General features: G+C 40.2%; 1 protein-coding gene across 1 annotated transcript in view; it reads left to right on the forward strand.

Moving 5' to 3' along the window:
• Positions 1–23554, forward strand: part of LOC134658163 (uncharacterized) — a 194064-nt gene that overhangs the window by 92078 nt on the left and 78432 nt on the right. The window contains exons 8-18 of the mRNA XM_063513772.1: positions 6691–7006; positions 7385–7514; positions 8853–8963; positions 9432–9656; positions 9976–10079; positions 10800–10918; positions 11534–11622; positions 14616–14733; positions 15413–15510; positions 17050–17191; positions 18378–18486. Coding sequence (XP_063369842.1) covers positions 6691–7006; positions 7385–7514; positions 8853–8963; positions 9432–9656; positions 9976–10079; positions 10800–10918; positions 11534–11622; positions 14616–14733; positions 15413–15510; positions 17050–17191; positions 18378–18486 — 1561 coding nt within the window. The remainder of the gene's footprint in view (positions 1–6690; positions 7007–7384; positions 7515–8852; positions 8964–9431; positions 9657–9975; positions 10080–10799; positions 10919–11533; positions 11623–14615; positions 14734–15412; positions 15511–17049; positions 17192–18377; positions 18487–23554) is intronic.

A 23554-nucleotide genomic window follows, 5' to 3' on the forward strand; every position in this document is an offset into this window, starting at 1 on the left:
TGTGAATACTCGATTGTTTGAAATCTGAGGCCCAAAATAACCATTTTAAAAATATTAAAGAAAATGTTTAATTTTTACCTTAGAGGTTTGCTTAGTGACTGAAATAATTTGAGAAAGAGATAATGTAGTAAATATAGCGTGAAATTTTTAGAGTAAAATCAGCAAACTATTTATTAACTTTCCAAAAATATTGTTTAGTTACCGTACAACTATAAACATATATGTAGGTATGCCAGGACCAATTTCGCCAAGCAAGCAAACACACGGCGCGGCGAGCGCCTGGTAGACCAGCAGCATTCTATTATTGTTTGACAGTACATTTTATAATGTAGGTATCCAAAATGATAAAATATCGATATAAATGATGGTTTGTTTGTTTTGTTTTTTTATCACAGGAAACTTAAGTATAGTTTGACTCTTTTGACAAAAGCCCAGTTCTAGGTTCATAACATCGTTAAGTTCGTAGCTTTCATGATTGCAAAACCACTGCATATGAAGTACTTAATATCTGTGTTGTTATTTGACTCACGCGTCTACACGTAAAACGTTTTCAAACCCACTCCGTAGTTAATAATTTAAAATCACCTTTTTAGTGAGATCTGAGGCTTGTGGCGTTAAAGAGATATTTGTCGCCGCACGCTCCAGGATGCAAAATAAGTGACTACTATTTGAGTAGCAGCGTATGTCCACATAATAACTATCCGTGAAGTCCGGTTTTAAGTATAGTAATAGTAAGATAAGGTCAATATTGAGTAAACTATCTATATTATATTTATTTACTATTTTATTTTACGGTCTAATTTATAGTTTTTGCTTACCTATTGATTCATTGGCGTTTGGCATTGTAGTTTTAGCTTGTAAGTATGACTCTAATGACAGTTATAAGATGTACTACGGTATTTAAATAACGCTCGTCTGTAACTACATGATCTTAGATCTATAATAGCGACTCATAACTTCTCTGTTCGACTGGAAGTCATACAAGAGAGTTAAGTAGCGATTGCGATATAAAAAGCTATAAGTAGAAGGCTTTATCACACGTTTAGAACCTTAAGTGCAAATTGCAGATTATTACTCATATAGATGTTAAGGTTGTTCAATTCACTTTGAGCTATAAGCTATAATACTAGCAGCTTAACATGCAATATAGCGCCCAAAACAGCTACTGTAGATCTTAAATCTTTAGATGAACCTTTTAAACACTTTTATCTCACCAGAGCCTGTAAACTGTAAACTAAGACTATAGATGTAGCTATTCTAGAGCCAGGCTGTCTTTAGGTAAGAAAATAGGTGCTAAGTGTCGCCTAATTGTTTGTTGGGATTTATATGACGGTGCGCAGTGACCCATGCTGAACAAAATTCATTATTACTTGGTTATATAATATCTTACACCAATAAATCTTATGTTTTTGGAAAGCTAATGAAATGTCTCGTATATTTTGTAAATACATTAATTGCGATAAAGTTATAATTTATTAAGTTAGAACCATGTTTTAGCAGTACTTATGTGCATGCACGGTAAAAAATCATGTTTTCAATTATTTTGAAAATGACTAAAGTTATGACTACAGTTATTGAAAACCAATTATAGTACGTTTAATATTCTTTCAAATGGTATCTATCACGAACTGATCAATAAAATAAAACCCGAGAAATAATGAAAAGTTGACGCCGATCTCCTGCCATTTACGTGACGGCGCTTAGTGACCCATGTTGAACAAAATTCGTAATTACTTGGTTATATAATATCATACACTAATAAAACTTATATTTTTGGAAAGCTAATGAAATTTCACGTACATTTTGTAGGAATATTATTGGAGTAAAGTTATAATTTATTGAGTTAGACGCATATTTTATCAGTACTTATGCCATCCATGCACGGTAAAAAAATCAAATATTTTAAAATATTTTGTAAATTACTAAAGTTATGACTACGGCTATTAGAAACCATTTATTGTACGTTTAATAACCTTTCAAATGGTACCTATCAGCAATTGATCAATAAAATAGAACCCGAGAAATAATGAAAAGTTTACGTCGGTCGCCCGCCATTTACGTGACGGTGCGTAGTGACCCATGCTGAACAAAATTCGTTATTAATTGGTTATATAATATCATACGCCAATAAAACTTATGTTTTTGGTAAGCTAATGAAATGTCTCGTATATTTTGTAATAAAATAATTGCGGTATTGTTGTAATTTATTGAGTTAGGCGCATATTTAATCAGTACTTATGCCATCCATGCACGGTATAAAATCAAATATTTTAAAATATTTTGTAAACGACTACAGTTATGACTACGGTTATTATGAAACAATAATAGCATGTTTAATACTCTTTCAAACGACACCTCACTCGAACCGATCGGTCCCATAGGACTCAAGATGTGAACAAATATCAATAATGGTCGGCCGCCATCTTTGCCCCCCTTTTTTTCGACCCGTCCCCCACTCCATAAACTAAAACCGGTCATTTCGTATTCTAGAGATCACGAGGAACACATCCATACCAGTTTTAGGTATTTAGAAGAGATGTCGACGACTTTTCTCAAAACAGGCCGATTTCCACCTGTCTATCAACGGCTTGTTAGATTTAACACACGTTTATGGATAACATCATTAATCGACATGAAATTCGACAAAAATAGTACCTTGCTCAACAAACTGCGCAAAAACCTCTCGTAAACTACAAATAAGATTGTGTCAAATATTGTTGCGCTTCGTTATGCAAGATATTACTGCAAGCGTCAGTACGAACAGATCACAGGACTACAGGTTTCTTAAGTTATGACTCTTCATCTTATACTTGCCTTTAGACCCTTGTTCTTTGTTGTTTTAACTAACTTTTCTGCCGAAGAGGCAAGGAGATTTCTATGTCAGCGAATGATGCATATATGGCAGTTTATTTCATCATCTTTTTTAATTGTTTGTTTAATTTTAAATGGTGCCTGATCATTTGCTCTATAGATAAGTGTCGGTCATTGGATATCGGCAGAGAGATTGTCGTCTTATTCGTATTATAAATAACGTCTAAAATCTACATAGAATAAGATAAGATTCCACCAAAAGTAGCATTTTAAGACTTTACCTTTCACATTAAATAGCATCTCATGGAATAATTTTAATATCGATGGGGTTTGAGAAGATATTGCTGCAGCTGCACTTCGTATTGAATGAATGAAATGTATTTATTTGTCAGAACAGAATATGGTACATTTTTGTGATAATTACCTACATACGTATTTGTGTTATTGTCCAAGCGAAAGTCTCCGTTTCAGCTTGGGCAAACATTCTTTCGTATGTCCGGATGTTCTCCTCTACACGTCGCATTTTTTAACCGATTCTCGTGAAATTTTATGAGCAGGTACGATAATTATATGTTTTTCTGTCAGCCATGTGGGTTGGCGAGGTCTACAGCTCACAGAGCCACTAGTTTAAATCCTAGAAACACCCGATTATGTGCATACAAAACTTTGGCCAGACATAACAAGTAGGTGTGATACCTACAAATGTCATTATATGATTAAAGATAACGTAATCGTTTTATTATGGCCAATTATCAGGAGGCGTGTTTCGAAATACCTAAACCCGTTATCGTCGGTTCCTTGTCTTGGCTAAACAAATACTGCAGCCACGGAATTGTGTTATACAAACATTGACGGGCTTCATACGGATATGTGGCGATTATAATGTTGTTACAGTGAAAGTGAGTCAATATTCATTCGTGTTCGTTTTGGTATAAAATTTCTGTAGAGTTTTGTAAAACAACAGAAAATAGAAGGTAAGAGAATCATAGTCATTCACTAGATTAGAAATTTTAGAATCTAGAAAAAATAGGCACATTTGAAAGTTTGGGTCTCGCTGGTGGGCAACGGAACGTTGCAAAACTTGATTCGTTATTTATGCTAACAGCTGTACACTCGCCCTCAGATATATCGGAGCTGCCGTGGTGCTCAAAAATATCTGTACACGCACTCTAACGCCTTGCAATTTGCAATAGAGGAATGTTGAGATATTTGATGTACGTCTGACTAAACTAAGTCATACTACTTTAGACATATTTTAAAGGAATCATACTGCATAGTCCCCAAAACACCTCCACAATTACCACGAATTGCAGGTCCACGTGGCTCGTTTACGTGCGCACCGTACGTGCGTACGGTGCGTACGCCGCAGTGGGCCACCTATACAGCATTCAATCCAAGCGGGTTCCTTTATGCAAACCTTATCGCGTCAACTTGTATCCGCGGGTCAAATAATCCGCAGGGCAAATAATACGCATCTAATAATAGGTACCTACAGCCGGGGTTATCCGGGGTATCGGGGGGTCGCCGGGCTATCGCGAGGCCAAGCACATGGCCTGACGCGTAGTGTGGTAGGACGCTCATATACTACTTACAAATTACCTATAACTAAGAGTAACATTATTAACTTATGGACTATTTATCTACCTTTGCTTATTTATGTTGGAAAAAAAGAATTTCGTACATCGACTCGCTGTTTACTATCTCTATCGCACGCTCATATTTCTGATCTGCTCGCACAGTGACATTGACTGCCGTTAGATGGGCGCGACAAGAATATAATTATGAGCTATATTAGATAGGAACAGGCGGGTGAATGTAATTCGAAATTGTTCATTCTAAGCGTCCTTCCTTTAATTGTCAGTTACCAGTGTGGACGGTGGGACTTGGACCCTGCTTGGACCCATCTCAATTCTAAATCGCAATCGATTTGGTACTTATCTTAACTTTGCAATACTTAAACTTTTATTGTGGTTGAGTATTGCACGGTGGAGAAATGTCACAAAAACAACAGCAGTCGTGTACAGTCATGAAACTGCCAGTGTGTGTTTTCATTTGTTTCATTCACCTCTCTCATTTTGGAGACCTATAACTGCTACGAGATGTAGACAAGGTTAGGTTAGATTGCTGTATTCATCTGAAATTGAGGTTGAGACCTTCGTTTATCACACGAATCGATCCATTCACTAGCTATGCGTATACCCTCTTCGAATCGATTACTCGATTATACACAATATGGACTCTCTATTACCGAGTTAGAATATATGGATATTTTTTTGGAATGAAACCTGATATTTACACGACTGTCCCAAAAAAGCATTGTTATTTAGTAAGTTAGGGCGTCCGCTGGCTGGCGCGGTCGCACGGAGCGGGCGAGCGGTTTAACGAAAAATAATATGAGCAACGCTAACTGGCGCGGACGCGTGCGACAGAATTTATAGTTTGTAGCTTTCTAGTAGACCCCGAAGGCTTATCCTATTGTCTATTGTTCAGTAAAACCGCACGTGCTACTTACCTGCAAAAAAGGGTCCTAATTATTCTATTTGACACCTGAGCGCGGGCTAGTCCAACGCTCAAAAAACCAGTGTAGGTGCGCTCTCCGATAACGCGCCTTTGTTACGCATCTCGATGACACATTTTAGACTGGTTCTGTAGCGTTCGACTCGCCGGCACTCAGTAACCGAAGTACCGATTTTTTATGCAGGTGGTTGTGGCACGTGGCACGAGCGGTTTTTCTTAACAATAGACAATAGGATTAGCCTTCGGGGTCTATTAGAAAGCTACAAACTATACCTACAACTACAATGGCACACGCGTGCGCCCGCTCCGTCCACCCGCGCCAGCTAGAGGGCGTCTCTAAGACAGTTTCCTATGTAGGTTTTTTTTTCGAACAGTTGTTTATTTCGTTTATCTTTTAGAATTGATTAGATAGATTAATCGGCTTAGCTGGCACTAAACCGATTTGTGCGAGATTGTCCCCTGATATTTATTTTTTACTTTGCTCTAGAATATTTATGCTCCTCACTATCTATACTACACTATCTAAAGTAGAGAGTCCATTACGATATCTACAGTTGCATCAATCACTAGTACGATAATCACTTCAATAGCTTTAACGTACAGATAAATTTGATACCTACTCAAAGTTTTTATGACAATAACTAAAATCAAAAATTCAATACCATTTATTATCAGGCAACTAGGTACTAACACACGTACAATAATAAAAATCTTAAAAGCTAAAAATCATTTCGGCGACAGATGCGTCGCGTGTTCCGGTGTGGGATTCGGCAGGTTCCCACGGATCCGCCGAAATCTCACACCGTTCGGCCAGAAGTCCGCGCTTGAAGGCATTAGTCGGTGGCGATGCTTTATCTAATCGATTATTTGTACATTTAATTACTGGGTATTAGCGATACGACCCGTATCGGTTAATCGTCACATGTGCCGATTTTAACAATTTCAATTAAAACCCAGATTATGTTGATTCTTTATTACATTAATTGTAATTAAAAATTCATCTAAATGTGACAAAGGTGGTTAAAAACAGTTTAACCCTTTAACGAGCCAAAGGGTGTCAGATATTATGCAAAATTGAACCCTATCACTTTGAAATAAAGTTCAATAAGTATATTATAGGAACAAAATATTACATACCTCTACTTTTGGATGAAGTTGTCGAAGGTGTGGTTTTCTAGGTTTTATCTACATCGTGTCTGAATACGTCATCTAACGTTGAGCTTTGTTAGCGATCAGTTTTCATAATAATTGTGACTCAAAATGTTCGCATGTCATGCCGAATATTCGGTATTCGGCCAAAACCACTATTCGGGGCATCTCTAATAAAGTGTATAAAACTGACCTTCACCTCTCTTGTTTCAGATGCGCGGCGTCGCGGCGAACGAGCGAGTGTACACGCTCCGCACGCGGCCCCCCTCCCTCCTCCCCCCCTCCCCCCTCAGCCTCGCCAGCTCGGGCGACAAGTCGCTCGCCGCCAACACGCACTCGCCGTCGCTCGAGCGCCCCGCCAGCCAGCCCGCCACCACTGCCTCCTTCGTGTGCTACGTGTGCGGAGTCTCCGCCCCCTCCTCGCAGCTCAGGCTGGTGTACTGCTGTGCGAATCCGGAACGGGAGCCGTATTACCCGTTCATTACGTCGCTCAAGCCGCATCCTGAAGCCAGCCCTATTAGTCCACAGGGTGAGTTATTGTGACGTCCTGGTAGCTGAGCGTATAGCGGCACGTGCGGTTTTACTTAACACAATAGACAAAGGATTAGCTGTTCGGGGCCAGCTTCAAATCTACGGACTATGCCATAGAATAATAATTTGATTTGAATTGTTCGAAAATCGCGTGTCATTTATATCTAATCTGTGGAACTGTTTTGTTTCCATTTCATCGTTTTTAGATGTACAATGCTGTTTTTTGTTCGATTCCTAGGGATACCGTATACTTAGTTTGCTTTACATTGCTACTGACATATCCAGCTTGACAGACTAGACTGATTTCGGTCGGATCGTTTTCATTCGGCATTTTGTTTTGGACGTTTGAAAGACGGTTGTGTTTGTTATGCTACAGGTATGGTGCAAATCTGCGCGTCGTGTTACAAAAGCATACCCCACAAATACCCCTCGTACGGCGAGCCGGAGCCGCTCGCCAACGCCAACCACGCGCACAATAACAACAATGCGCACGCCAACAACATTAGGTATGATATTACTTATCAGTAGACAGGTCCACACAGAACGTCTTTACAGCCGTGCCTCGTCCGTGACGCGGCCGTTCGTGTTTGCCTCGGCCGGGGCACGTCTTCAGGGACCGAGTTGCTTCGCGAGGCAATTTCCTCGCGAGGCTTCTTGATCTGTGTGGGACTCAGCTTATTATCTAGGATAAAGCTCGACGACGTCAGTGTTTTAAGCAGCAGTGTAGTTGCACCTTTACATGTGATGAAGTAAAGTGTCATTCTATGGAACTTCCTAACTATGTAAACAAAAGTCACTGGTAAATTCATCATTCAGAGACAATTTCAATCTGGCAATATGGAAATTACACGGGTTTGTTAGTAAAAATAAAAGATAAAACTTTAAATGAGCATCATTATCGCGTAACAATGTATTATCTCGCGGATTGATAACATTTTATAAAGATCAAATAATGTCATAACGTTGTCACAGATTGTTATGTCTGGCTCATACCAGCACGATCAGAACTTAATTGGCTATGCTATACTCATTATATAAACGGGTCGAATATTTGCCTACACGTGGTCATTACTGGTTGACTTTTTGCACGCTTATCATTAATTAGTTTGTTAGTAGAACATTCGTTCTTAATGATTAATATATTATAAATTTGGTGTTATTAGTCGTGTGAAATACGGCTCGGATAGGTCCTCATAAGTCATTAATTAATAAACGACCTCACTCATCTTATCGCTACCTACTAGGGATATCTATATGATATCTATGTTCGAACTAACATATATTACCTATTAAAATTATCATTGCAAGATTCCATTTAGAGGTTAATTGTTAAATATGTAGACAGAGGTACTGTCTTGCCCCCAGCTATCATAACTCAGAGGGGTTATCAAACCGAATGCAGGCAAAATGATATATGATATATCCGGTTCATGATTTGCTTTAATGACAAATTTCACTTTGTAAAATTAATTATTGATAACAGTATTCAGGACTAATTAAATAAGTCAGAATACGATTGTAATGGTAGGAGTTAGCCTTTGGATATTTGTATCAATATATATGTACTATACGATTTGTTCAGTGATAAGAATAAGTAGACTACTTAAGGGAGTCCTGTCACGGTCGCCATGTAAGAAACGAGAAGTTAAAAGAGAACCATTGAAATAACCAACGGATTTGTCTAAGCGTCTAGATCATACAGGGATTACTTGTAACTACGTCACGTAATGGTGTCACCTCTTAACGCTGCCTTAAAACAGAACACACACACAAGTCACGCTGCCTATCCTCCATTAACATCGACTGTTGGTCAAACAATACTGACAAGTTGCGTTGGTGTGCAGGTTTAAGCCATACGACATGAAATCGTCAAGCGCGACGAAGCGGCCTGCCGCGATGCCGCCGTCACCACACAGCCAACTGGTCGCCGGCGAGAATGGCATGGGGCTATATAGGTCTGTACCGACATTCATAGTGTAGCGTTCCGATCATTCATTACGTGGGACTATAGAGCGAGTTGCCTCGCGAGGAAATTGCCGCGTGAAGCAGTTCAAAACATGCCTCGCCTGGGGCATCGTGGTTGTGTATGCGTTTGCCTCGGGTGAGGCATGTCTCCATAGACCGATATGCAACGTGCGGCAATATCCTCGCGAGAAAAAAGATAACAATTTAGATTTAGAAAATAGACAACGAGTTAGAGACAACAATTACTCAAGATATCCGTCGTAAACATCATTTTACAGGAAATTTACTATGAGTTTGTGTTTCTAATGCTGGCACTAAATCTGCGTTTCTGGTACAGGGTGCCAGTTTTCTGACTATATGTTCAGATCGCTAGGGGTTTCGGATATAGACAAAGACATGACGATGGGACAGATTTAGCAATATCAAAGCTTAAGTAAACAGTGTAATGTTATCTCCAGATGTTACGTGTGCTGCGGGCTGTTCCCGCAACAGTCGATGGAGTGGCTGTCGACGACGGCGGAGTACATGAACTCGCACGCGATGCACTTCCCGTGCCTGGCGAGCTCGGGCGCGGGGGCGGTGGCGCGCGGCGGCCGCGTGCTGGCGTGCGCGCGCTGCGTGCGGCACCTCGCGCGCCAGTGGGAGCTCATGGACGCCGAGCGCGTGCCGCTCGAGCACCGCAGGTGAGTGCGGGCTGCCAGTTATAATAGGTGTCTGATGCAGTAGCGACCATCCAGTCCAGCGGAGTATTCGGCAGGGCGTGTAGCGTAGCGTCAGGTTCCAAGGGGTTCCGCTCGCATTCGGATTAGTTTAACATGGACGCCGCACCGCATGTCAGGTTTATGAAGAATTGCGAATATGCCTACTGATGAAATGCGAGAATCGTCGAATACCATTACGATATAGGCCTGCTAATATGAAGGTCCATGCTAGGTGAACTAAGTATTAACTGCTGATATCACCTAAGCCAGAGTTCAGTAAATATAAATCGTTTGTTAACAGGTACAACATCCCGTCGCCGATGCCGAGCAACTCGTCGTTGAACGGCGAGCGAGTCATCCCCACCCCACCTTCTACTACCTCCGACAGAACCGTCGCTAGTAATAGTAAGTATTTACCTCTCCTTCTCATAGTTAAACACGATTGCACACCTTATTGCAACGTGATAAGGTCTACTAATCACTTTAAAAAGAGTCAGATCGTTTACAAAATTCATCTCGCATCGGTGGCATTAGGAAAATCAAATCAAATGGCAATAGCCGAGTACACAAAACGAGTTGCCTCGCGAGGAAATGCCGCGCGCAGCAGCTCGTGCCCCACCCGAGGCATTATGCCGCGAGTGCGTTTTCCTAATAATAAAGACAGCAAACCGGCTGTGAGGCTTGAGTCTCACCTTTGTAGATATTGTGATGCCGGCTGTACACACTCGTCGAGAGCCAACACCGAGATTAAAAACCGATCCAGTCGGGGAAGGGCGTAAGACGAGTAAGAGCGAGACGAGAAGGGTGCAGTATGTTCACGCTTGCTCTCGGCCTGTCTTGGGGTATCTACTCGTACGTGTGTGTACAGTCGGCATACAACGTGGAATAAATGAATGATAATAATTATGTTTATTTAATTACACAAACGGGTCTACCGCGATATCGCGGGTGGTCGAGCGGTCGCGAGTGGTGGTTTCCGCGACCACAGCTGGTGCAACTCGGCTGAAACGTCGGAATTTAAAGTAAAAACAATGAAACTATATCGCGGTAGACCCGTTTGTGTAGCTAAATATGTGTACAAAACGCGAGAGTTTAAAGTGTTATAATAATGATGTTTGTTCGCAGCGTGTACGTCGATATATTGTTTTCTATGCGGGCTGCACTCGGACTTCACGCTGGCGCGGATACTGTACGGGCAGCCGCAAGGCAACGCACCCTACTTCCCCTGTCTCCTCACCCACCAGGTAACTATACTCGTACTTCCTACTTTCACCCATCCTACTTCTGTTATAATATCGTCAGGCGACAAGGAAAATTATTAAAAAATAATTAAACAAAAATCAACCTTCTTATAGTGCCAATATGGTTCACTATGGCTATGAACTTGGTGGTAACTTGTCATCTGACGATATATCGATGTAAAAATTAAAGATTTTCTACTTCAAATCACTGTGTTATACCGATATTAAGGTTATGTTAATAGACCTATTAGTCTGCTTAGGCCCACTTGCACCATGCCACTAACCCGGCGTTAACCGGTTAAACCGTTAACTCCGTGTCAATTTGTACTGGTAACCATGGTAACTCCAAGTTTATCTTGTTAACCCCGGGTTAGTAGGATGGTGCAAGTGGCGCTTAGACGTAACGTAGTTTAAATGTAATATTAAAACTAAATTGCCGAAATGGAACGATTAGCTATACGTCTTTTGTGGACGAGTCAGGCATCATACAAAAGCAAGGTATAAGATTGGCCGTTGTAAATCTTGTTTAATTTCCTCCCACTAACTTGTTGAATTAATCATATTCATCATATAATTATATTTGAACTACCATAGCTTAATATGTAATTTCTCTTACAGAGTCTACCTAATGCAGAACAATTGCGAGAAAACGGGTCGGCGCTAGTATGCACATTCTGTTATCACTCGCTACTTAGTCAATGGAGGAGGTATGTGTATTCAAATTTAAACTGTTGTGAGACATACTAATATTGAATAATTTTAACGTTTAGACACTAGACTCACTTGTTTTTAGACACTCGCACGACATGTTTCGGTGAGCCTAGGTCCTTTCTCAAGCACTAACAAAGTGAACAGTGCGAGAAGCGAGTAACTAATAATTTTTAAGAAAAAAAAAACCGACTTCTATGCGGCCCGGTGAAAGATTATTGTAGATGGTGCGCTATGTAGAAAAGGAGGTAAAACCACCCACTTTTCTAGTAGCATTTCGTTTCTGTAAGGCTCGCAGTTCTAACCTAACCTAACCCACTTTTGTTCGGTTCTGTGAGGATAGCAGTTCAAACCTAACCTAACCCATTTAACGGCGCATGCGGTGCGGTGTACGGGGGTTTGAGCGGGAGGGGTTTGGCCTCATCATACTTTATACCTACATTTTATGGTAGGTAATCATAGTAGTTTGTTTAGTTTAGGTATCATAGTGGTTTTCCAGGTCAAGGTCCGGGTCTGTGTCCGAGTCCGGGTCCGGATCCGAACCGGATCCGGGTACGAGGCCGGATCTGGATCCGAGTCCGGGTCCCAGTCCAAGTCAAAGTCGAAATTCGAAATCACCAAACATGTACTATGCGTCGTTGAAGAGTTCTGTTCTGATCATCATCAGCAGTTCCAGTTCATCAAATGCGACAGTTTTTAATGTTAATGCTTTATTTTATGATGAAAATACAGAAAATTATATACGTGTGCCTTTAAGATTTGAGGAGTTCCCTCGATTTCTCATGGATCCCATGTTCAGAACTTGAGCTTGACATAAATATGGCTTAAAAACCTAACTTGCTTAACAAACATAACGAAAAGGAAAAATCGCCAAACGCGAGCTATGCGTCGTTAAAGAGTTTCGTTCTGGTCATCATCAGCAGTTACACTTCCTCAAATGTTACTTTTTAAATTTATATGCTTGATTTGTTGATTAAAACACAACAATCACTATATGTATGCCTTTAAGATTTGAGGAGTTCCCTCGATTCCTTATGGATCTCATCATCAGAACTCGAGCTTGACAGAAATGTGGCTTAAAAACTAAACTTGCTTAACAAACATAACGAAGAGGACAAATCGCCAAACGTGAACTATAGGTCGTTGAAGAGTTCTGTTCTGATCATCATCAGCAGTTCCACTTCATCAAATGCGACAGTTTTTAATAAAAATGCTTGATTTTCTGATGAAAATACAAAAATCTCTATACGCACGCCTTTAAGATTTGAGGAGTTCCCTCGATTCCTCATGGATCCCATCATCAGAACTCGAGCTTGAGAAAAATGTGGCTTAAAAACTTAACTTGCTTAACAAACATAACGAAGATGACAAATCGCCAAACGTGAACTATGCGTCGTTGAAGAGTTCCGTTCTGATCATCATCAGCAGTTCCACTTCATCAAATGTCACGTTTCTGAATGTATATGCTTGATTTGTTGATAAAAACACAAAAATCACTATATGTATGCCTTTAAGATTTGAGGAGTTCCCTCGATTCCTCATGGATCCCATCATCAGAACTGGGTTTTGACAAAAACGGGACCAATCTGTATGCATATACATACAATCAAAAAAAGAATTTTCAAAATCGGTCCAGTAATGACGGAGATATGGAGTAACAAACATAAAAAAAAAAAATAAAAAAAAAACATACAACCGAATTGATAACCTCCTTCTTTGAGATTTGGAAGTCGGTTAAAAAGAATTGAGTCTAAACCGTAAAATTATCCAAGGTATGTGTATATACGTTATATCGAACAGCGCATATATCTGGATGCTCTTATAGTAAGATTGTTATATCAATATGCGTGTTTCTTTTCGACTTTTTCGATAAGATTCAAGTTCCTTGGACTAATCCCTCAACTTACAGAACTTTGAAGTTTGCTACATCATACTGGCGCTTACTCACTGTATCTTACCAAGTAGGCACAGAATTAGCTTAGACGGATTCTAGATGTTTTAAAATTTTCGTCAATAGGCGGGTCCACACAGAACGAGCCGCCTCGCGAGGAAATTGCCTCGCAAAGCAGTTCGGTTTGTGTAGACGTGCCTCCGCCGCATTGCCTCGGGCGAGGCACGTTCCCACCAACCAAGCTGCTTCGCGCGGCAATTTCCTTGCGAGGCGGTTCGTTCTGTGTGGACCCGCCTAATCATAATCATAATCATTTATTTGCACATAAAAAGGGGTTTACATACAGGTTTTATAAAGTTACATTTCCAAGCCTTTTTAGCCTTGACAGCATGCAAATGGGTCCTTATAATACATTAAATTTGTACTACATACGACTACCTTAAATTAACTTAATTACTAACTACATTAACTTAAATGAAACTAAAATAGAAAGCACAATAAATTAACTTTACAATATACACATACAGTCCCAGCCATTGATAATAAAAAAATTTGAGATTGTCATGGTAATAAAACTAATAAAATATTAATAATATACATTTGACTAAAATTAATTTTATACATTATTATGCGCAATAAATTCATTAATGCAGTAAAAATTTTTCGCCAGTAGCCATTTAAAAAGCGCTGTTTTAGATTTAGTGTATGGCAGATCTTTTATATGCTGTGGTAGCTGGTTGTATATGGTGACACCCATACAGTAACAGTTTTTCTTAAAAGCAGCAGTTTTTTGCTGTTTAGGTACAACAAGCCTATGTTGAATGAAATCGCATAACTCGATACCGTGACGGTGGAAGGTAGAGGTAACTTTTCTGCCAATTAGGGCTGAATTAGACGGCGCGCGAACTCGCGTGCGATTTTAGTTACATTGCGGACTTTTGATTACGTCCAATTTAACCGACCGATCAAAACCCGCAATGTAATGAAACTCACATCTCTAAATGAGCCCTTAGATATCGCAACGAGTTGGGGAGTTAATATATGTTCGATTCCCGCCATTTATTGCGTATTGTATCGTACATAACAGCGTTTTGTCCTTAGATACGAGGCGCTAGGCGGCGTGGGCGCGGATCGGCGCGTGTACAACACGCACGACTACCACTGCCACCTGTGCGGCATCAAGACGTACCGGAAACGCGTACGCGCGTTACCTATTAAGGTAGGGGACATACAAGGGCGTTGCAAGTTATTGCCGATGAGACCTAGCAGAGGGGAGGCACTGCTTCCTGCTGGCGACGCTCTTGGTTTTATACACAACCATAGAGAAATATAGTAAGACAAGAGTGCTCACTCGATACATCAGTTAGACTATTAATTTCAGTGTCTACATCTAGCATCGAGTAGCGGAACTATCAGTACTGCTACTTGACAATAGATAACAACAGCATAAGACTTTCCGGTCGGTGCTACATCTATTGTCAAGTAGCAGTACTGATAGTTCCGCTACACGATGCTAGATGCTAATAGTCTTTTTGGTACTAAAACTGATGTATAGAGTGAGCAATCTATGTATTTTTTTCTCTATGACACAACTTACTATTGAAAACACTGAAGTGACTGTCGTCAATTTGTCAGTCACCGAAAGCATAGAGCGATTACGCGGGTTTAGCGGATGGTTTCCGGCAGGGTCGCCATGTAAGGGTGTTGATATATTGCTTCGTTTATAATTTGGAGTTTATTATGTGACATGAGGTGTTAAATTCTAAATTGATTAATAAAGTGGCACTATAACTACATTTTTGGCGAGATTCTGCATATAAGTGAATGCGCTGCTAACCTTATACATACTTGTTTTTTATTAACTATAAAATTTATTATAATTATTTTTTTTGTTACAGGAATTCCCATTTCTAATGCAGAGGCGGACTGAAAATTCTTTATTATTAGAAAACGGCGACTATGCCGTTGTATGTTTAGACTGTTATGAAAGTTTAAGGTGAGTTTCTGAAATTTAATATGTTTTTTTAACACTCAATCAGGCGCAACGTTGTATAGCAACGCCCATTCGCATTGTGACATTTGAATCCCAACGAATACGATACTGGGGCATTCCACGAGAATGTCGCTTACGTAACGCTTTCGCCTTGTATGGCAGCTACCTTAATCAAATCCCTAAAGTTCTAGATTATACTGCCAATTTCTTAGCCAAGTCGTGAAATATTAACAGACCCAATATAGCTTACTCAGCATTTTCAGAAGTATTAGAATAATGTCGTTACGTAAGCGACATTATCGTGGAATGCCCCTACTATGTAACGAAAGGGGCATACATACTAACAAAGAACGTCAGACCGAACGCGGCAACGTTCAAACAGCCATTCGTAGCATGTAAACACATCGCGCTGAATCGTAGATTCGTGGTCTGATTTTGCAAAGGGCAAGCGAGGCTTCATTATCATACCCCGGCCGGCGAGAGCAAAAATGCGTCTGCTCCTAGTGCTTAATTAAATATCGACTATTCTATCGACATATGGATGTCGATAGAATAGTCGACTTTTAATTAAGCACAATTTTTTTTTTTTAAACAGCCATTAGTATTTGTTATTTATTTCAACTTGATACCTCCACGCGTTTCTAAGAATAACCCTAAAACAATTTTAAACTGAATAAATACAAACACTTGGTTTTAATTTTGTTTACAACAATAATTAATACTTCTGCATATCATAACGGTGGTCCAGTACATCGTGTTGTTTTTATCGACATCGACCAAAGTGTGTGTCCTCGCACTATTAAGCTGTCAACGCATTTTTGCTCTCGCCGGCCGGGGTATGTTCATTATGCTCGCTCGTGTTCGAACTGTATTCGCTATGTGCACGACTGGTGCTGCCCTCATTTTGGCAGACTTTCTACGTTAAATCTTATGGAGTAAAATTAGTTCAAGCGGCTGCCGCTAGTACTAATGGCAGACATTCCATAAGATTACCTGTGTTTGTGACGATCAGCGCCATTTCCCCCTCCACCGACTGCGCACCTTGCCAATACCTATTGCATACGTCTGCCTTACTTCGTTTTATTGAAGAGTAAATAAATAAATAAAATAAATATTAATGGACATTTTTACACAAATTGACTAAGCCCCACGGTAAGCTCAAGAAGGCTTGTGTTGTGGGTACTCAGACAACGATAGACATAATATACAAATACTTAAATACATAGAAAACAACCATGACTCAGGAACAAATATCTGTGCTCATCACACAAATAAATGCCCTTACTGGGATTCGAACCCAGGACCGCGGCTTCACAGGCAGGGTCACTGCCCACTAGGCCAGACCGGTCGTCGAAAGAGTAAGTAAGTAAGTAAATACACTTTATTGCACCACAAAGAAAAATACAATAACAGATTTACAGTGTAAATAAAGGTAGCAACAGGCGGTCTTATCGCTGTAAGCGATCTCTTCCAGACAACCTTGGGGTAGCAGGATATAAACAGAAAACTTGATGAGAGACAGAGTGTGATGTGTTGTTGTAGAACACAAGCGCAAGACTACGAGCGGCGGGGCGTGCCTGTGGACAAGCGCGAGTACAACTGGCTCCAGCAGCCGCCGCCGCCCGAGGACAGCGCTGACGTCACCATCGCGAGGCTGCCCTCTGGCGACCGCTCCGACAAGCTGGTAACTCGCACTTTGCCGGTTTTTAGGGTTCCGTAGCCAAATGGCAAAAAACGGAACCCTTATAGATTCGTCATGTCTGTCTGTCTGTCCGTCTGTCTGTCCGTCCGTATGTCACAGCCACTTTTCTCCGAAACTATAAGAACTATACTGTTGAAACTTTGTAAGTAGATGTATTCTGTGAACCGCATTAAGATTTTCACACAAAAATAGAAAAAAAAAACAATTAATTTTTGGGGTTCCCCATACTTCGAACTGAAACTCAAATTTTTTTTTTTTCATCAAACCCATACGTGTGGGGTATCTATTGGATAGGTCTTCAAAAATGATATTGAGGTTTCTAATATCATTTTTTTCTAAACTGAATAGTTTGCGCGAGAGACACTTCCAAAGTGGTAAAATGTCCCCCCCCCCCTGTAACTTCTAAAATAAGAGAATGATAAAACTAGAAAAAATATATGATGTACATTACCATGTAAACTTCTACCGAAAATTGGTTTGAACGAGATCTAGTAAGTAGTTTTTTTTTTATACGTCATAAATCGCCTAAATACGGAACCCTTCATGGGCGAGTCCGACTCGCACTTGGCCGCTTTTTTTTTTGAAATATTCAAATGATTATGCGAGCTAACTTTAAAATTACATGAGTGCGACATTGTTTTAGTTTGACTGTTTACTGTATTATATTAGTGTTTACTTAAATTGGAGATTTCAGACCAGGTTGACAAGTAGCCTAAAACATTGCCGTAAACAAACATTCTATTGGAAATTAACCCGTTTTATCTAATCATGGCAAGCTAGGTTTTAATTGGCGAGTCCTTATTCTTACAGTGTGTATATGTCACCGTAAAGACTCGTCAGTTTATAATCTCGCTAGTTACATTATAAACTGACGGTAGGGAGATTATAAACTAACCTAACCTACGTTAGATTGTAAAGGAAAGGGTTACAGTTTTGAATGATTCACGGTTAGTTTCACTAGACTTATATCGACCGGGATATGAACCGTGATTACCTTTCGCATTGTTTTCGAACTCCCGATATTTCGATGTAGTTACATGCATCTTGTTCACGGGGGGAGCTCGAAAACAGTACAAAAGGTAATCACGGTTCATATCCCGGTCGATATAAGTCTAATAAAAGGGTTCACAATCTTACGGTGTCATATAGACGCATGTTTAATGTCCAGATGTCCCATCAGTCGCTGGTGGTGTCTCGCGGCGCCAAGCGGAACAGCCCTAAGCAACCCGCGCCGCTGCCCGACCGGCGGCCGCCGCCCAAACCCGACAAGGATCAAGGTTAGTCCTTTACACCACTACATTTAATAATAAATAATAATAATTCAGCTTATATACAGCCCACTGCTGGGCACAGGCCTCCTCTCATGCGCGAGAGGGCTCGGGCTATAGTCCCCACGCTAGCCCAATGCGGATTGGGGACTTCACATACACCCATGGTATAATAATATACTCCGCCTGGTACTCTCTTCCGAGATTCGCGAATGACCAGTCACTTGCCTACGTCATCATGCTGTTTACAGGTTCTCAAACTTTAAAATGTGGGAGAATTTTAACCAACGGTGAAAATTATTTTAACGGCATTAATTTTAAGTTATTCATGTAGAAACATAAGTAAAATGAAACAAATCTATACTGCCCTTTTCACCCCTACTCTTACAGTTCCGAATAGAACAGCCAACCATTTTCGTAACAAAACATTAATTACCAAGCTTACGACGTGAAAAGTTTGGAAAACACTGCGACTGCTGACACTGAGCGAGAAGGAAATAACAATTAACACGCGTTCGACAAGGATGACGGTCAGGGACAAAATGGCGGATTGTCAAATGTGACAGCGCTATCCTGTGTTGCCAGTAGTGTAAACAGAATTACCCAAACGTCTGAAATTTCTTTCGTGAATCGGAAGATATTGCTAACGAATAATTAAAAATGACGTGTTATTGTAAAATTTAAGATAAAATACAAATAAATGAAAATTATAAAATTATAAAGAAATATTTTAACTTATTAACCATAGATATAATGTACCCATGTAACACGTTATGTTGAAATAAAGTGGCAATGTTATTGTGACGTAGGCAAGTGACACTCTGGGAAGAGAAGACCATGTTTTATTAGACCATGCATACACCTTTTGAATTTCTTCGCAGATGTATACAGGTTTCCTCACGATGTTTTCCTTCACCACTACATTTATTTATTAATTTAAACTTTACTGCACAAAAGAACAACTTAATGTACAAAAGGCGAACTTAATGCCATGAGGCATTCTCTACCGGTCAACCTTAAGGCAAAGCAGAAAAGATTGTAGGGGGTGCATTTGAAAACCAAAAGAAGACTTATATCTAGGAACAAAATAATAGCAATTTATCACGTTCATGTGAAAACAGTAGCCTCCGCCCTCGACTTCATCCGCTAAACGGCTCAGCCACATTGCGCGACCGGCGGCGGCGACGGCGGCAACTATAGGTGGGAACGAAAGGCCCGATCGCTGTGTCTCGCTCCCGCAATGTCGTGGCCGAGCCGTAAAAGTCGTCATAAACTTTCAACCCTAAGATTGAAGCTTACAAATAGTCGCATAGTGGAAAAGGACAATCATAGAGGTAACACAAAACCCACGATTCACTGAGTATAAAAACATAAAGATACTCTTAGACAAATGTATAGGTTTCTTGACACAACAGTAGAGTAGTTTTACCAGAAAGTGAGCGGAGAATCCTTTAATTTTTTATAAAAAAATGTATTGTGCTATCTACACGCAGTATTAATCGTCTGACAAGATGTGTAAGAGATGTGATGACGATTATCCATCACGAAAGAATCGCACTGATTTAAACTTTCACGTATTTACACATTATTAAATTGTACAACGAGACTTAATCGCGTATGTAAGTTTTAAGATTTACCTCCGACGTTTCGAGGACGGCGTTGTCCCCGTGGTCTCGGAGAAGTCTTCTTAATAATACGAAAGAATCGGTCAGATAAAATTCAAAATTCTATATGCACGTAATTAAAAAAACCGGACAAGTGCGAGTCGACTCGCCCACCGAGGGTTCCGTACTTTTTTGTATTTGTTTTTATAACAGAAATACATCATCTGTGATAATTTCAACTGTCTACAGCAGCTTGGTGACAGACAGACGGACAGAGGAGTCTTAGTAATAGGGTCCCGTTTTTACCCTTTGGATACGGAACCCTAAAAAAGGTATAAATCAATGTAAAAGCAAAACTCGATCATTCCTTAGCATCACAATCCAATATACCCTATAGTGTCAATACTCCCCCGGTTACACTCGCAAGTTATTAGCGTCGCAGGCCCCGAGTTATAAGCGCTCATTTTTCAGTGGGGGTAACCACCTGTGGAGGCTAAGTGCCTCCCAAGACGTGGCCAAAGAGGAGACATGTTGCGAACTTGCTCGGTTACTGCCTAAGGGCACGGTGCCTCAGTGAGGGAGACAGCTACTCGCTCTCAGACTAATAGATGGAGTCATTCCAAAATAAGACTGCAATGAATTTGATGGCACACGCAGTGCAAGTGTTATTTGTACGTCATGATTTCATAGACGTATGTCGTTTAAGATAACACTTGCGCTGCGTGTGCTATCAAAATCGACTTAGTCTAACTCTAGAGTTCTTTCGAAGAGAAAGAAATAATCTTACTGAATCGTACTATATTCACAATAAGGCAATTTATTACACTATGATTTCTTCTGCGCTAAACATCTCCCGAGCCGATATTTATCTGACGAAAGGCAGGTTGACTAAGCGAAGGTGAATTAGGGAGCCAAATTGACTTTCTAGTGACAGTCCAGTGGGTAAAGTATCCATATTACGGCCACTTTACTTCAGTCTGACAATCAGACACGTTCAGATTAGGGCATGTGGTACGACTCTTTTTAGGCACACTTATCCCCATATATACAAAAGGGTACTTTTACGATAGTGTCGCTTCTGCGTCCCCTCATCTCCCGCCCCCGCGGGGTAACTCGATACCGGCGTAAGTGCAGTGCGGTATCCGTGTCGCCCCCGCGGAAACCCTACTCGCCCGCAAATGGCCGTGCGAGCCCTATTGATTGGACTAAAGGCGTGTTTGTCGTTTGTAACCTTAACCACTGTGTGAGGGAATCTTAGTGTGTTTTAGGCCGATTAGGGACTATTATTAACAATGGAGGGATTTGGTCATGATTTGTTAGTTATTATTAGTGTCTCTATAACCTTACGAGTCTGTCTTCGCATAGGCTATACTACATATACTGCTACAGATGTAGCGCATAATTATTTTCCTTCGTATTTTCTCGAAAACGTTCGTATTTGTCATGCTATTTCAGTCAACCTCACTACTTTTTGTACCGAGACTAACTGAAATAGCAAGACACGTTCTACGTTTACATGAAAATACGAATGAAAACAATTATGCACTACATCTGTAATAGTTATCGGCCACTTCAATTGGCTTGTTTCTTTCTGATTTACAGACCATTAACTGATATCGTCGCCCTAGATAAACTGAATAAATGTAAGGCCTTAAACTTTAAGCACAACACTAATCCTGGGATACATAGCAGAATGTGCAAGTCGCAAAATGAGCACTAGTGCAAATCGCAGAAGGTGCAGGTAGTAAAATGTGCAGATCGTAAAACGAGCAGGTCGCGAAATGTGCAAATCGTACAAAGTGCAGGTCGCGAAATGTGCAAATCGTAAAAAGTGCAGGCCGCATAATGTGCAAATCATAAAAAGCGCAGGTCGCCAAATGTGCAAATCGTAAAAAGTGCAGGTCGCGAAAGGTGCATATCGTAGTGTCGTTTGCTTTGTGTGTCGTCCCTAGTTTAACTGCATGGTACAAAGTCCAACGGGCATATTTCAAAGCACTGCCTCATAAATTATTAGCTCATAAAACAAGGTCACGATAAGGTATTAAAATAATAAAAAAGATAGCAGGTTTGTTTCAAAATATTTTAACATTCGGTAATCAACAGAAGCCTTATTGGCAACGATTACGCTTTTTGGACCTGTAGAATCTGAGCTCTATTTCAAAATCTACACATTTTGCGACCTGCTCATTATGCGATCTGCTTGCACATTTTGCGATCTGCTCATTATGAGATCTGCACATTTTGCGATCTGCTCATTATGAGATCTGCACATTTTGCGATCTGCTCATTATGAGACCTGCACATTTTGCGGTCTTCTCATTATGAGATTTGCACATTTTGCGATTTGTTCATTTTACGTAGCCTGCACATTTTGCGACTTGGACATTCTGCTATGTATCCGTTTTTAGGCGATTGCCATATGACCTTCCAGCCCAAAGGGGAAACTAAGGCCTTATTGAGATTAGTCCGGTTTCCTAACGACATTTTCCTTCACCGAAAAGCGATTGGTAATCAAATGATATTTCGCAGATATGATATAATCCAGAAAACTTATTGCCAGGATTCGTTACAGTTATTAAACACGAGTTATTAAACACAAATTATCTTCAATTTGCGGATCTAAGTATCTCGCTTTATATTACTAGGTACATAGATTGAACGAAACCAATAACAGGATATGAAGCGGCCAGTTCGCCAAACAATCCTAAAGCTCCAATATCGAATAACAACTCCAACCTCCGATACAGATTCAATCGAACATTGCTTTTTGCGAATCAAATTTAATATTTATACACCGAAATCAAATATGCAAAATGCCGTTCTAGCCCGTAACGAGCGACGAAACACAATGTTTAAAAACAAACTTTGTTTCTACTGCTTTAGGGTCTAGTTTTTCGTGTCGCGTGAATAGTTGTTGTGACGATTGGGAGTCGATGGACAGATTTGATGAGAGGATGCGAGTATCTGAATGTATCGCGTTTCGCTACATATTGGTGCGGATCGATTGTGATTATGTGCGCGAGATGGGAGCGACTAGCGGTTTGAGAAACGACTATTTGTGAACATTTTGATATCGTGACTATCGTCCTAAATACTTACACATTTATTTACAAGAGATATTATGCAGCATGATATGTTCAATTGTTAATTGAATAGATACATTTTAGAGATCTTATAATGCATTAAATTCTGTTACAGTGGAAATCATTAGTGTAAACCAAACAGTTGTTGATTGCTGAAAATATGTAAAATCTAAGAAAAAAATATGCTTCGAAATCTTTCATGTGGTCGTAAAGTTGTCAAAACATGGTGCCGTATAGCGTCATCTACTTCAGTTGTCAAACTCGGAGGCACGATTTGACACATCTCTTCTACCATCTCTTTGGTATAAGCTTTTATTTTATTCAGTTGGTGGATATGTGCCGGTTCTTAACTTTTGTACTTACTGAAAGCCCAGTCCGATAATCTACAAA

This window comes from Cydia amplana, chromosome 21 (assembly GCF_948474715.1).
Source record: "Cydia amplana chromosome 21, ilCydAmpl1.1, whole genome shotgun sequence".
Classification (NCBI taxonomy): domain Eukaryota; kingdom Metazoa; phylum Arthropoda; class Insecta; order Lepidoptera; family Tortricidae; genus Cydia; species Cydia amplana.